Genomic DNA, 14070 nt, shown 5'->3' with positions numbered 1-14070 from the left:
GCTCACTAAGGATCCTTTTGAACTGACACTCTCCGATTTGAACGAAACCAAGCTAGGTCGAAAGATTATTATGTCCTAAAATCCCCATAACCAAAATTTCAAGTGCTGAAGTTCGTTTCTTGATTGTTGGCGAATTTTTGAAAATTTATAAAATTTATAAAAACTGTTTTAAGGTCGGAAAATATCATTTTTCTTGAGCAAAATTAACCAATATGAATAATTTTTTCAATTCAACTCCCACAAATTAACAATAAGGTGTACCTTATTTTGCAAAGTTGACATTTTTTACCTTCCACCCCCTCCCAAGTTTGTTACCTCGAATGAGAAAATAATTCTCTATTTTTTACTTTTCTCTCAGCTGTAAAAAAAATCAAAAAAGTGAGAAAAAAGTTCAATTCATGAAACTTTTTTGTTTCTGTTTTAAAATTATTCAACAGTACCTCCTTTTCAAGAAAAAACCTTTGTTGAACCTCCAAATTGTGTTGGCTCTTTTGTATAAAGCCCCCCACATTTTGGAAAAATTTTAAAAAAATGAAAAATGTGCCCTTTTTTTTATAGAAAACCGTTCCCCCATAACCCCTTCAAAAGTAGCGAAAATGAAAATTTCAATTTCATAAATTTTAAGCTCCATACTTACATCAAGTTTCTACATTTTTTTGTTTGTTAATTTTTCAGAACTCGTATTAAAACAAGAACAAGAAGAATACCGTCAAGAAGGCATCGAATGGCAAAACGTGGATTTCTTCAACAACCAAATCATCTGCGACCTGGTCGAAAGACCTCACCAAGGTGTATTTGCCATCATGGACGAAGCTTGCCTGAACGTAGGAAAAGTCACAGACGAAGTGAGTCTCTCAAAAATGATCAACTCGCAGAGCTATTCCTCATTTGTATATACATACTTTATTTTTACTCAACCGTTCATATTTTACAGATGTTGTTGGACGCCATGGATAAAAAACTTAGCCACCATCAGCATTACTCCAGTCGCCAATTGAAACCTCTAGATAAGCAAATGAGTCACAAAACGCAATTCCGAATTAGGTACGAATGTTTATACCTGGAAATGAAAATCAAGAGACTTTGACGAATACTTGTTCGTTAATGTGTTTAAAATAGTGATAACCTAAGTGAACTTTTTTTTTACAGACATTATGCCGGTGACGTTGTTTACAATATTCATGGCTTTTTAGAAAAAAATCGCGATACTCTGTTTCAAGATTTCAAACGGTTGTTGTATTCTTCGAAATCGCCTGTTATTAGTGACATGTGGCCTGAAGGCGCGTCAGATATTACACAGGTTTGTTTTATGAACCTACTTAAATAGTTAAGTGTATAAAGTTTCAATACATCGCCGAAAGTTATGTGTGAAAAGTTTTGAATGTAATTTGATATTTACTGTTGATTCGAGTCGATTAATTTCTAGTTGTTGCATTTTTCAGATTACCAAAAGACCATTGACAGCTGGTACGCTGTTTAAAAATTCCATGATCGCTCTGGTTAAAACTTTATCGAGTAAAGTTCCATATTACGTTAGATGTATCAAACCGAACGAAGAAAAATCACCGGCTAGTCTAGACGAAGAACGTGTATCGCATCAGATTCGATATTTAGGATTGGTAGAAAATGTACGAGTTCGAAGAGCCGGATTTGCGCATAGACAACCTTACGATAGGTTTTTGAAAAGGTAACTATCCACCTACGTAAAAAATGGGATCATTTTGAAAAATAGCTTATTTGTAAAGTGTGGCTGCCGAATCAGGGCTTCGTATGATTATTAATCGTTTTTTATGACCATTTCAGGTATAAAATGATTAGCGAGTTCACGTGGCCGAATTTCAGAAGTGGCTCACCCAAAGAAGGCACCAGAGTATTGATAGAAGAGAAGGGTTTCGATAATGATGTGAAATATGGAAAAACAAAAATTTTCATTCGATCGCCCACGACTCTGTTTGCATTGGAAAAAGTACGTTGAAAAAATATGTATTGTGATAAGAGAATATTTTGAACTGGCACTCTTCGATTTTAACGATAACAAGCTACGTCGAAAGAGCATGTTCTAAAATCTCCATAACTAAAATTTCAGAATTTTCAGATGCTATGAAGTTGATTTTTGGATTTTTGTCAAATTTTTGTAAATTATAAAAAAGAACCAATATGAATAATGTCTGGAATTAAATGCAATTTTTTGAAGTTAATATTAAAAGTTCAATCAAATATGGTAAAATCAGTTAGATGCTATAAAAAAATTTTGTTTTCAAGTTTTTAAAAATCTGATGCCTTCTCGGTAACTGTCTAGCCATTTTTTTTTTAATCAGAAGAACGTTTTGTTTTTACAGTAGTTCCAAAGTTTAATTTTAGATCAAGTGACAGTCGCCTCTTTTGATGAAAATTGATTTTCTGAGCAATTTAAAGAGTTTTTCCAATGAAGAAATTGTAGGGACTGGGATGTGGTACTGAATTTTATTTTTTCTCGCAGGCTTCAATGGCTTTGTTTTTCCACCGTTAGTTGCCAATCATTGATACATTTTTTTCTTCGAAAATTTTGAGTTTCTTTCTTTAAAACGCAAACTATTTGCCCAATTTGAGGAAACGTTCACCGTGAAACTTCTCAACTTATTTATTTTGCCACTTTTTCCAAAAATTCAATATGTCGATTTTATAATTTCGAATTAATTCCTCTCACCCCTCCCAACTACGCTTCAGATGGAAGTATGAAGCAATTTTGGATGTTTTTTCAATTTCAGGCGAAACTTTGTACGATTTTTTAATTTTTCAGGATTTGTGTCATTTTAAATAAATTTACGAGTATTTACAATTTCGGCATAAAATCTGATGAACCTTCAAATTTTAAAATTTTTTGTACGATTTTTTGAAAATTCCCCATTGAGATCATTTTTATCGATGGCATAATTAGTCCGGCATATGAAAATAGGAATAATTGCACCCCCCCACCCGATTCTCCGGGGACAGCTCTTTTCTTAAAGAGGACATCCTAAGGAACATTTTAAAGCACACTTGCCCAAAAAAAGTTGGCCTTACTAGCAAAATGGTGGCCATTTTGATTGGCAGGTCAGCCGAAATCGCAGATTCTGCGTTTCAACATTGGACTTGCACGAAATTTTTCAAAACTTACAAAACTAGATCAAAAGAACATGCAAAAATTTATCACCTGTCAAAATTTCAAGTGATAAAGTCCTTTTTTCGATTTTTGGTGAATTTTTGAAAATCCAATTTAGATCAAAAATGAGGGAAAAATCAAAATTTTACCAATCTGACCAAGAAAGCTGAAATTTGGGATATACCCTATTTTTGACATGCCAAATCAATTGGAAACGGGGTCAACCCGTTTTGAGCAGTTCTGGAGCCTCCAGCAGATTTTTGAAACTCGAAATTCCCACAAAATTTCATCAAATTGAAGTTGTAAAACTTAAATTCATTCTAAAAACTAATTTCAATACGCTACGAAGTACTGCAGGTGAATTTCAAGTCGTTTTGGAGCCTCCAGCGACTTTTTGAAAATTCCTAAACCCTTCAGCAGATTTTTGAAACTTTGAACTTTCAAAAAAATTTCATCAAATGGAGATGGAAAGCTGAAATTTACTCTACACTCCAATTTTAACACCCTCTGAAGACGACTTCAGGTGGGTTCAAGTCATTTTACAGCCTCCAGCGACTTTTTTGAAAATTGCTGGAGCCTCCAGTAGATTTTTGAAACTTGAAATTCTCGCAACATTAATTTATCAAAATGGAGTTGGCAAGCTGAAATTTACTTTGCAGACTACATGGTGGTTTCAAATGGTTTTGAAGCTTCCAGCTACTTTTAGGAAATTTCAATTTTCCAAAAAAACGCCGTACAACCTTTTAAAAAGTCGCTGGAGGCTCCATAACGACTTGAAATCCACCAGCAGTCAACTTCGCAGTGAATTGAAATTAGTTTGCAGAATGAATTTCGACTCTCCATCTCAGTTTGATGAAATTTTGGGGAAATTTCAAGTTTCAAAAATCTCCTAGAGGCTCCAGTAATTTTCAAAAAAGTCGCTGTAGGCGCCAAAATGACTTGAAATTTACCTGCAGTACTTCGTAGCGTATTGAAATTAGTTTTTAGAATAAATTTCAGCTTTACAACTCCAATTTGATGGAATTTTGTGGGAATTTCGAGTTTCAAAAATCTGCTGGAGGCTCCAGAACTGCTCAGAACAGGTCGAAACCGTTCCCAATCGATTTGGCATGTCGAAAATAGGATATATCCCAAATTTCAGCTTTCTTGGTCAATTTGGTAAAATTTTGATTTTTTCCTCTCATTTTTAGCCTAAATTGGATTTTCAAAAATTCACCAAAAATCGAAACACGCACTTTAGCACTTGAAATTTTGACAGGTGATAAGTTTTTGCATGATCTTTCGATCTACCTTTGTAAAGTTTGAAAAAGTTCGTGCAAGTCCTATGTTAAAACGCAAAATCTGCGATTCCGGCCGACCTGTCAATCAAAATGGCCGCCATTTTGTAAGTAAAGCCAACTTTTTTTTGGGGCAAGTTTGCTTTAAAATGTTCCTTAAGATGTCCCTTTTAAGAAAAAAGTCGTCCCGAGGATCGGCCGGGGGGGGGGGTGCAATTACTCCTACTGTCATATGCCGGACTAAATATCCAAATGCCAGAAATTTGTCATTTTTAGAAGCTGAGTGATGAGAGAGTGCTCATAAGCACTGAGCCAATCTATGGATTCTAAATTTAATCTTTGACTCTTCTAATTACTGGAGGATTCAAAAAGCTGTCAAATAGCGATTGTTTATTTTTCCATTGTTTTGGAACTTACTTACTAGCTAGTCAAAAATTCATTGTTGAATTCGTACTCTTGCTTAGAAAACAGATTTTTGTAGTCAAGTTTTCCAATTTAACGCGGTTTCGTTCAAATAAGAGAGTGCCAGTTCAGAAGGTTTTCTTGTGAGTTGAATTATGGTTTAAAAAATCTTACATTCGTGATTAATTTTCAACAGATGCGTGAAGATTTGATCCCCGGTATTGTTACGCTGCTGCAAAAACAATGGAGAGGCACAATGTGCAGGCAACGTTTCCGTAAAATGAAAGCACTAATGGCTATAATGTATCATTACAGGCAATATAAGATTAGACAGTATATTACTCAGCTGTCAATAACATTCAGGTATTAGATTACTTTTTCTGCTCATTTTTCGAAAATATTTATGCAGGAAAAACGTCAATTATAACTCACTTATTTTCGTAGAAATGCCAAACACATGAGAGATTTCGGTAAAAACTTGCCATGGCCAACCGGTTCATACGCTGTGAAATCTTGCGTCGCGATGTTACACAATATCTTTGATCGTTGGCGAGCTTACATGATCCTTAGCCCATTCCCAAGAACAGAATGGCCTCAGTTGAGAACAAAAGTGAGCACTCGATTCTTTAATTTAATTCGGGATGAGGTACCAAATATTGTACGATTACTGAAGTGCCAATTTGTTTATCGTAGATTTCGGCTGCCAGCGCATTAAAAGGAAAACGTTCGAATTGGGGATCGCAACGCAGTTGGCTAGGAGATTATTTGAGTTTATCAACGGAACACGACGAAGCCACCAAATATACCGCATCGATACGAATACTTCAACGAGATGAACGATTCAATAAGGTCATGTTCTCTTCGTTGATTAGAAAAACAAATAAATTCAATAAATGTGCCGATCGAGCCCTACTTGTCACCGATACCGCTATTTATAAATTAGACACAGTCAAATTCAAACCGATGAAAAAAGGAATGCCTATACAAGAGGTAAAATCTTGGATCGCGAAATATTACAGATTTATCGTACATGTTATCATTTTTTTGACACTTGTTCATATTTTCTAATAGGTCACCGGTCTGAGTGTAAGCCCTGGTAGAGATCAGCTCCTCGTCATACATTCGAACAAAGGCAACGATTTAATAATAACGTTGATGACCAAAAACAACGAAGACAGAGTTGGTGAATTAGTCGGAGTATTGACTTCCAGATATCATCAGTAAGTTATAGTCAAGCATTCGAGCTTTTAAACCAATTATTTACGATCAACTTGAGAAAATTTCGATGTATTTTTTGCAGACTTCGAGGTACCGATTTACCAGTTCAGGTATCTACCAGATTCCCTTGCATGTTGGGTAACAAATCACGTCAACTGAGAGTCGAAGTGAGCCCAGAAATTCAACTCGCCGCTTTCCGAAAAGATACCAATAACGGTGGCATCGTTTATTTATTACCGACCAATTTCGCCGCTATATCGCATCCTCCCCCGCCGATTAAAGTTTAATTCGTGTTCCTTCGTCGTAATTTTCTTCTTCATCGTGTCCTTTCTTTTTTTGATATCGCACAAGTGTATATTCTAGGTTCAATTCAAATCCATCTTCATAATGTTTTATTCGATTCTAGAAGATGCTTCTGCTTCTATGTATTTTAGTGCCATGTAGATTTATAATTTACGCTTATTCGTCATCTTCACGTAAAAAAAAATTGTGATTAATAATGCATTTTTCGTTCCAACGATTCAATTTTACACAACGAATAAGAGTCGCACAATTTTTATAATTTTTTTAAATACGTATTTCGTTTTAGTAATTCTTTTTGAGAAAGAGCGGCAGTTTTTTTACCAAAGTTTTCATTAATTTTTTTTTTTTTTAAAATGATCTCTGAAACCGTCCAGTGAAGTTTATGTAAAACATTAACCATTATGTATCAGTTATCTATCGTTCAGCTGTACGAATTTTGTTTCTGTATCCGAAAATTGTAAGTTTTTCGATGTGCGAATGTTTTTGCTGTATTTTGGTATTTTTTTAAATTTTTTATGTGTTATGTAGTTGAGTGATTTGATTGTTAACAGTTGTTTGGTAAAAAAAAAAACATTTTAAATGTTTTTTTAATGTAATTTGTTCTTTAGGTTTACCTATGTATTTATTTACTTATGCTATTTATGAAAAAAATATACATATAAATTAAACGCTGTGTATTCGTTATCTTAAGCCATTTTGAGCGTTAGGACATATCTACTTGGAGACAAACAATTAATTCAAAATTTCCAAAATTGTTGTGCCATGTGCCCTTGATTTTGAAAACGTCGAATTTTCAAATTGTGCTTACCTCTTCAATTTTGAACATCGGCAATTTGTCAAAATAACTTTTTTTGTTCGTCCACTAAAATACTATGAGTTATATGTAGTAAAATTCTAACTTCAGTAATCCACACATTTTCTCATTTTTGACGAATTTTTTATGGGTTATGGGTTATGGGCATCACTGATCAACTCAATAGCATCATTTGAATGATTCAAACATTTCCTTATTTTTGATAATTGTTTTCAAAATTACATATTAAATTTCGAGTACTGCGAAACACGTGGCTCCATCATGAATAATGAGAGATTGACGTCACTGAAGTGTTTCCACATTTGACGTACCTGCCTAAGTTAGGTAATCTATTATTTTTACTAATAGTTAAAAAAAACTTGATTAATTCAACGACGAGCTAATTTATGTGTTTTGAATTTTTTGGTTGTTTACATTGCTATTCCATCCTTTGATTATTATAGCAGTACTATATATAATCAAAGATTCCATCATAGTACCTATGCATTTTTGAGCTAGTAAATTTAGGTTCCAACGTCATTTCTATTCATGATTTGTAATTGTAAGGTTTGCTGGATTTATAGAATAGCTACCTATAGTTAGAGTATTCTAGACCTTATTATAGTTCATTTCAATTACCTACGTACAGATTTTTATTAATTTTAGGCACGATTGATTGATTAATTGATTGATTGCTTCGGTAGAACTGCAGATAAATCAAGATTAAAAAATAATTTTCGTTCAATTTTGTCTGGCAAGATAACTCCAGTAACAAATTAATCTTTTTTCAAAACCGAATGAAAATACGTTTCATGGTAAGTACTGTAGGTACTATCAATTTTACTATATCGAATATTGTTCTAAATTCATGAGCGAATTCTTGATAATTTTTGTAAAAAAATGTTCCCGAGTAAGTACCTATGTCTAAAAGTGTGTAGGTATACTTTGACAACGATTAATAATTAGGTTTAAAATGTGATTATTTTATTCATTTTTCATTGGCAAGATAGCTCCGAACAGTAAACCATTGAAAAATGAATAAAATAATCAGCAGAAACCAAGCTTGAAGCTAGATCGAAAGAGCATGCCTTGAAACTCTTGTAACCAAAATTTCGTGCTTTAAAGTTCATTTTCTTTGACACTTTTGACATTTTCCCCAAAAATTGGCACTTTTGTACAATTTATCCAAAAATTATCACTTTTGAGATTTTCTCCCAAAAATTGACACTTTTTCCAAAAATTGACTCTTTTTGACGAATTTTTCAACATTTGGCATTTTTCGAAAATTTTGACACTTTTTAACAGTTGTGTCAAAAAATGGCACTTTTTGACATTATTTCCCAAAAATTGACACTTTTGGACAATTTATCCAAAAATGGCCACTTTATGAAATTTTCTCCCAATAATTGCACTTTTTGACACTTTTTTGACATTTTCTCCAAAAATTGACTCTTTTTGACAAATTTTTCAAAATTTTATCATTTTTTGAAAATTTTGCACTTTTTAACAGTTGTGCCAAAAATGGCACTTTTTGACATTATTTCCTAAAAATTGACACTTTTGGACAATTTATCCAAAAATGGCCATTTTTTGAGATTTTCTCCCAATAATTGACACGTTTTGAAACTTTTTCCAAAAGTTGACACTTTTTGATACTTTCTCCAAAAATTGACTCTTTTTGACAAATTTTTCAAAATTTGGCATTTTTTGAAAATTTTGACACTTTTTGTGCCAAAAAATGACACTTTTGACATTTTCCCCAAAAATTGACACTTTTGGACAATTCATCCAAAAATGGCCACTTTTTGAGATTTTCTCCCAAAAATTGACACGTTTTGACACTTTTTCCAAAAGTTGATACTTTTTGATACTTTCTCCAAAAATTAACTCTTTTTGACACTTTTTTCCAAAAAATTGACACTTTTTGACACTTTACCCAAAAGTTGACAATTTTTGATTTGACACTTTTGAAAATTTTTACATCTTCTGTGTCAAAAAATGGCACTTTTTGACATTATTTCCCAAAAATTGACACTTTTAGACAATAATCCAAAAATGTCCACTTTTTGAGATTTTCTCTCAAAAATGGCCACTTTTTGAGATTTTTTCCCAAAAATTAACAGTTTCTCCAAAAATTAACTCTTTTTGACACTTTTTTCCAAAAAATTGTCACTTCAACACTTTTTTTCAAAAAATTGACACTTTTTGACAAATTTTTCAAAATTTGGCATTTTTTGACAATTTTGACACCTTTTAACAGTTGTGTCAAAAATGGCACTTTTTGACATTATTTCCCAAAAATTGACACTTTTAGACAATATGTCCAAAAATGACCTCTTTTTGAGATTTTCTCCCAAAAATTGACACTTTTTGCACTTTTTTTTTCAAAAGTTGACACTTTGACACTTTTTTCAAAAGTTGATATTTTTTGACACTTTTTTCAAAAATTAACTCTTTTTGACACTTTTTTCCAAAAAATTGTCACTTCAACACTTTATTTCAAAAAATTGACCCTTTTTGACAAATTTTTCAAAAATTGACATGTAGGCGTATTGACAATTTCTTCAAAAATTTACTCCTTTTGACAAATTTTTTAAAATTTGACATTTATTGACAATTTTTTTCAAAAATTGACATTTTTTAAACAATTGTGTCAAAAATGGACACTTTTTGACATTTTCCACCAAAAATTGACATTTAAAAAAAAATTGACACTTTTTGACATTTGAATGTGAAACTTTGATTGGTACTTACTGCTTAATGTACCTCGACCCCTCGACCTCCTCGACCGTTTTAGGTGGTTACCGCAAAATTCCAGGAGTGCGAGTTTAAAAGTGAATTTTTGGTCAATTTGTAAATTAAACAAAAAGTGGGGAAAATCAAATTTTCAAAGAAGGTGCATCACGAGCCACTTTTTTGGAAAAATTTCGTTTAGCGTGTCTACATGATTACAAGACTCTGAAACAATCGCAATTTTACTTTTTTTGAGGCTTTAGCGAGTTTTCAAATTTCTTCAAAAATTTCAAGCCGCTCTGGAAGGGCTAAAAATGAACTTTGGAGTGCATAACTTTGGATGGTGCTTAATGAGTACCCTCTAAACCATTTTAGGTGGTTATCGCGAAATTTGAGGAGTGAGAGTTCGACAGTGTACTTATACCTATTTCCCAATTTCTGCACTGTACCTATATCCAATTGAAACAAATTTTTACTACCTACATGTAGTATGTTTCATGTTAAGCACCTAATTAATTTTTTCACTAAACTGCTTTTTTTTCAATTCTCTGTTTGCAGGTCTTCACATCCAAGAGTTACAAGCAATTGTGAATTAACATCTGTTAGCTGTATTGTAAAATTCAAGTGATTTGCATATTTTTTCTGAACCCTCATAATGGCAAAATTACACAATATTGTTAACATGTTTGAAAACCAAGCTGTTTCACAATCCAACAAAGCGGCGTTGATTTTTGAATCTGAAACCATCACTTATCGTCAACTAAATGAAAAAGCTAACCAATTAGCAAAGCACTTGATTGCAGCTGGTCTTACTCGAACATCTGTGGTGGCACTTTGTGTGGAGCAGTGTCCAAATCGTGCCATATTTATGCTGGCAGCGTGGAAAGTTGGTGCCATTATAGTCGCATTGGATCCAGAGTATCCCGAAGCTCATATGATTTCCATTCTAGAAGACACTCGATCTTCATTATTGCTAACATCTGACAAATTGTTGGATAAATTCGGCAACTATAAAGGAAAAATTATTGTACCAGAAAGTGAAAAACATCTAATAGCAGATCATGACGCAGGCAATTTGCATACCATCATTTATCCAGAGGATAATATTTACATTATCTATACATCAGGAAGTACTGGAAAGCCCAAGGGAGTAGTTGTACAACATGGTGCCGTTTTCAATTGCTTGAAGAATTATATCGACACTACGGGTATTTCAACTGAAAATACTGCTGTGCAGTTATTGACTTACTGTTTCGACGTTGTATATGTAGAAATATGGGCTCCATTATTAGTAGGTGCAACGTTACATCTGTACCCTAACAACAAGATTGTCGGTGCACCTCTGTTACAATTTTTGAATCGGTACAAAGTTGATTTTATTCCAATGATTACTCCAACCTTACTAGCTACCCTTCCTATGGATGAATCAATTGATAATCTGAAGGCGATGTGTATAGCTGGGGAAGTATGCCCTGAAAAAGTACTTCAGCACTGGCTTAGCAAAGTTGAAATATTCAATATTTATGGTCCTACGGAAACTACAATTGGGGTTACTTGTCATAAATACCAGCAAGGACAATCTGCCAGGACAATAGGCAAGCCCTTACCTGGTGTGGAATTCTATGTGCTCGATTCAAACATGCAACCTTTGCCAATTGGCAAGTCTGGTGAACTATACATCAGTGGACTTCAGTTAGCCCAAGGATATCTGAACAGGGCTGACCTAACTGCCAAGCAATTTCCTCACGTACAGGTTGGTGGACAAATGAAACGCCTGTACAAAACTGGTGACATAGTAAAATTGCAGGCAGATGGAAACGTGGAAATTTTAGGAAGAATTGATGATCAGATTAAAATACGAGGATATCGCGTAGAATGTGGGGAAATTGAGTGTGCAATTAATAGCATAGATGGTGTTAGGCAAGCAGTTGTTGTTGTAATGAATACAATAAAATATGGAAGGCAGGCATTATCTGCCTTTGTAGTATTGAACCATCTTCAAGTTGATCAAGATTTAGAGATAAAAAAGATCCTGAAGAAATTGAGAGACACCCTACCTTCCTACATGATACCATCTAAGATAAAGTTTGTAAATGAATTACCGTGTTCAAACACAGGAAAAGTAGACAGAAAAATATTGCAGGCAGCTGAGAGGGAAGAGCATATCACTTTAGATGGCATAAAAAGTGATGACATCGAGGGTATAATTACTGCCATATGGACAAATGTATTGCAGATTCCTAATATCAAACCTTCGGATGATTTTTTCTGTTTGGGGGGAAATTCGTTCGATGTTATGCATGTTGCGGTATCACTTCCGGAACATCTCAAAAGAATAGTCACAGCCAAAGATCTTTACCTTCATCCCACAGTAGAAAAGCTATCTGGATTTTTAAGAGAACACCTTTACAGACCTTCAACAGAAAATGAGAAAATTGAGACAGTAAAAAATATCATGTTTTCTGACATCAAACTAGAGACTGATTATGAATATCCGACCAACATTAACCCCAATGTCCTACTGAATCCCAAAAAGATACTGATTACTGGAGTTACTGGGTTCTTAGGCTCACACTTATTGATAGAACTACTGAACAGCACATCTGCACATATTTATTGCCTGATCAGAGCTGAAGATGAACATGATGCTATGGATAGGCTAAAATGGACAATCACTGAGAGAAACAGAATGCCATGGCCAAAACATAATGTTGATCGCATTATACCTTTAGTCGGTGATTTCTCTCAACAGTTTTTAAAACTATCTCAACAAGAATACACAAAACTGACTAAAGAAATAGAGATCGTTTACCATTTGGGTGCAAATGTCAGCTATCTTCCACCTTACCAAATACTGAAACCTACAAATATCGATGGTACCCAACATATCATCAAGTTTGCCACCACCAGCAAACTGAAATACTTAATTGCATGTTCTACCGTGTCTGTTTTCTCATTTGCCCATTTGTTTACTGGAAAAGTAAGAACGTACGAAGATGACGACCTTGACCAGAATCTTCCAGGTATTTGCAGGGATCTTGGTTATGTGCAGAGCAAATATGTTGCAGAAAAACTTTTAGAAAAAGCTATACAAAAAGGATTGCCAGTAATTAGATTTCGACCTGGTTTACTTTTGTGCCATAGTGAAACTGGAGTTTGTGATGAGAAACAGTGGGGTGCAATGGTAATAAAGTGTTGCTTATCCATAGGTGTTTTCCCATCAATTCTGGATTCGAGAGAGCAACTAGTCACAGTAGACTTTGTTGCAAAAGCTATCTCATGTATAAGTAAAGACAAAAATGCAGTAGGTAAAAATTTCAGTTTGACCCCACATCCAGTACACGATATTACAAATACTGGCCTGTTTAACAAATTCAACGAATACTTCCAAATGAACCTGGTCCCTGCAGATTTTCAAGACTGGTTGGACATTTGGAAAACAGACAAGCACAACCCTTTATTTGGTTTGGTTAATCTCTTCACAGAACCGCTGTATAAGGGTAAATGTTTGATAGAATTGTATGAACAGTGTTACTACCATGAGATAAAGAATACAGAGAAGTTCTTGAAAGGTAGTGGTATAGACATATCTTCTCCCCTGATTACTAAAGAAGTTCTGTCAAATTACCTTGATTTTGTGCAAATACCACACTGAATATATTATCATAGGCAGGGCTTTAATCCCATACCCACCAGATAAAACTAGGTATTTTGAATCCATGCACCCGATCCCTATTAGGACTTTGAGAAACAAAACTGGGCTCATATATACCTACTATGGTTCATATTTACTAAACTTTTGTGAGGCAGGCAGTGTACTTGCTAAGACATTGGACTTAAGAATAAGATAATTATTAATAATTAGATTAAGCTATGGATTAAAATGGGTATTTACGTACCTAGCTCGTAGTTGATTCATTTTTTTTGGGTCATAAATTAAATTTAAATATATACAATAAGCTTGCACTTGGAACCAAAATATTGCCGGTAGCCCCACAATGTTTTCCAATTTTAGTATAAGTTGTTGATTTTAAAAATAAAATTACTAAATCGAACTTACTTTTTCTGTTTCTTTGCATTTCACATCACAGCTTCAGGATTCATTTCAATCACTTTACCTTACTTTGATACTAAAACTTGGCTCATGAAATGTGTGTGTGTGAGAAAGGGGGAGGTTAATAAAATGCCTTCGAATCAAATTCGTCATTAAAAGAAATATCGAA

General features: G+C 33.9%; 2 protein-coding genes across 2 annotated transcripts in view; both read left to right on the top strand.

Annotated features, from left to right (window-relative positions):
• The window catches only part of Myo31DF (Unconventional myosin ID), a 54993-nt gene extending 48004 nt beyond the window's left edge, over positions 1–6989 (top strand). The window contains exons 8-17 of the mRNA XM_065347817.1: positions 676–845; positions 935–1044; positions 1150–1300; positions 1443–1687; positions 1804–1966; positions 4997–5163; positions 5245–5410; positions 5494–5790; positions 5872–6020; positions 6101–6989. Of these exons, the coding sequence (XP_065203889.1) occupies positions 676–845; positions 935–1044; positions 1150–1300; positions 1443–1687; positions 1804–1966; positions 4997–5163; positions 5245–5410; positions 5494–5790; positions 5872–6020; positions 6101–6305 (1823 nt within the window). The 3' untranslated portion in view covers positions 6306–6989. The remainder of the gene's footprint in view (positions 1–675; positions 846–934; positions 1045–1149; positions 1301–1442; positions 1688–1803; positions 1967–4996; positions 5164–5244; positions 5411–5493; positions 5791–5871; positions 6021–6100) is intronic.
• A 128-nt stretch (positions 6990–7117) lies between these two features.
• Positions 7118–13902, top strand: LOC135833987 (linear gramicidin synthase subunit D-like). Its single transcript, XM_065347818.1, has 2 exons — positions 7118–7929; positions 10406–13902. Exon 2 carries the CDS (start codon positions 10503–10505, stop codon positions 13500–13502), a length of 3000 nt encoding a protein of 999 aa, XP_065203890.1. The 5' UTR covers positions 7118–7929; positions 10406–10502; the 3' UTR covers positions 13503–13902.
• Positions 13903–14070: the final 168 nt, after the last annotated feature.

This window comes from Planococcus citri, chromosome 2, assembly GCF_950023065.1.
Source record: "Planococcus citri chromosome 2, ihPlaCitr1.1, whole genome shotgun sequence".
In the NCBI taxonomy this organism is placed as follows: domain Eukaryota; kingdom Metazoa; phylum Arthropoda; class Insecta; order Hemiptera; family Pseudococcidae; genus Planococcus; species Planococcus citri.
This window is presented reverse-complemented; position numbering and strand designations above follow the sequence as displayed.

What these genes read in the sequence shown, in the direction of transcription:
- LOC135833987 (XM_065347818.1), top strand. Translation starts at nt 10,503, where the DNA reads ATGGCAAAATTACACAATATTGTTAACATGTTTGAAAACCAAGCTGTT.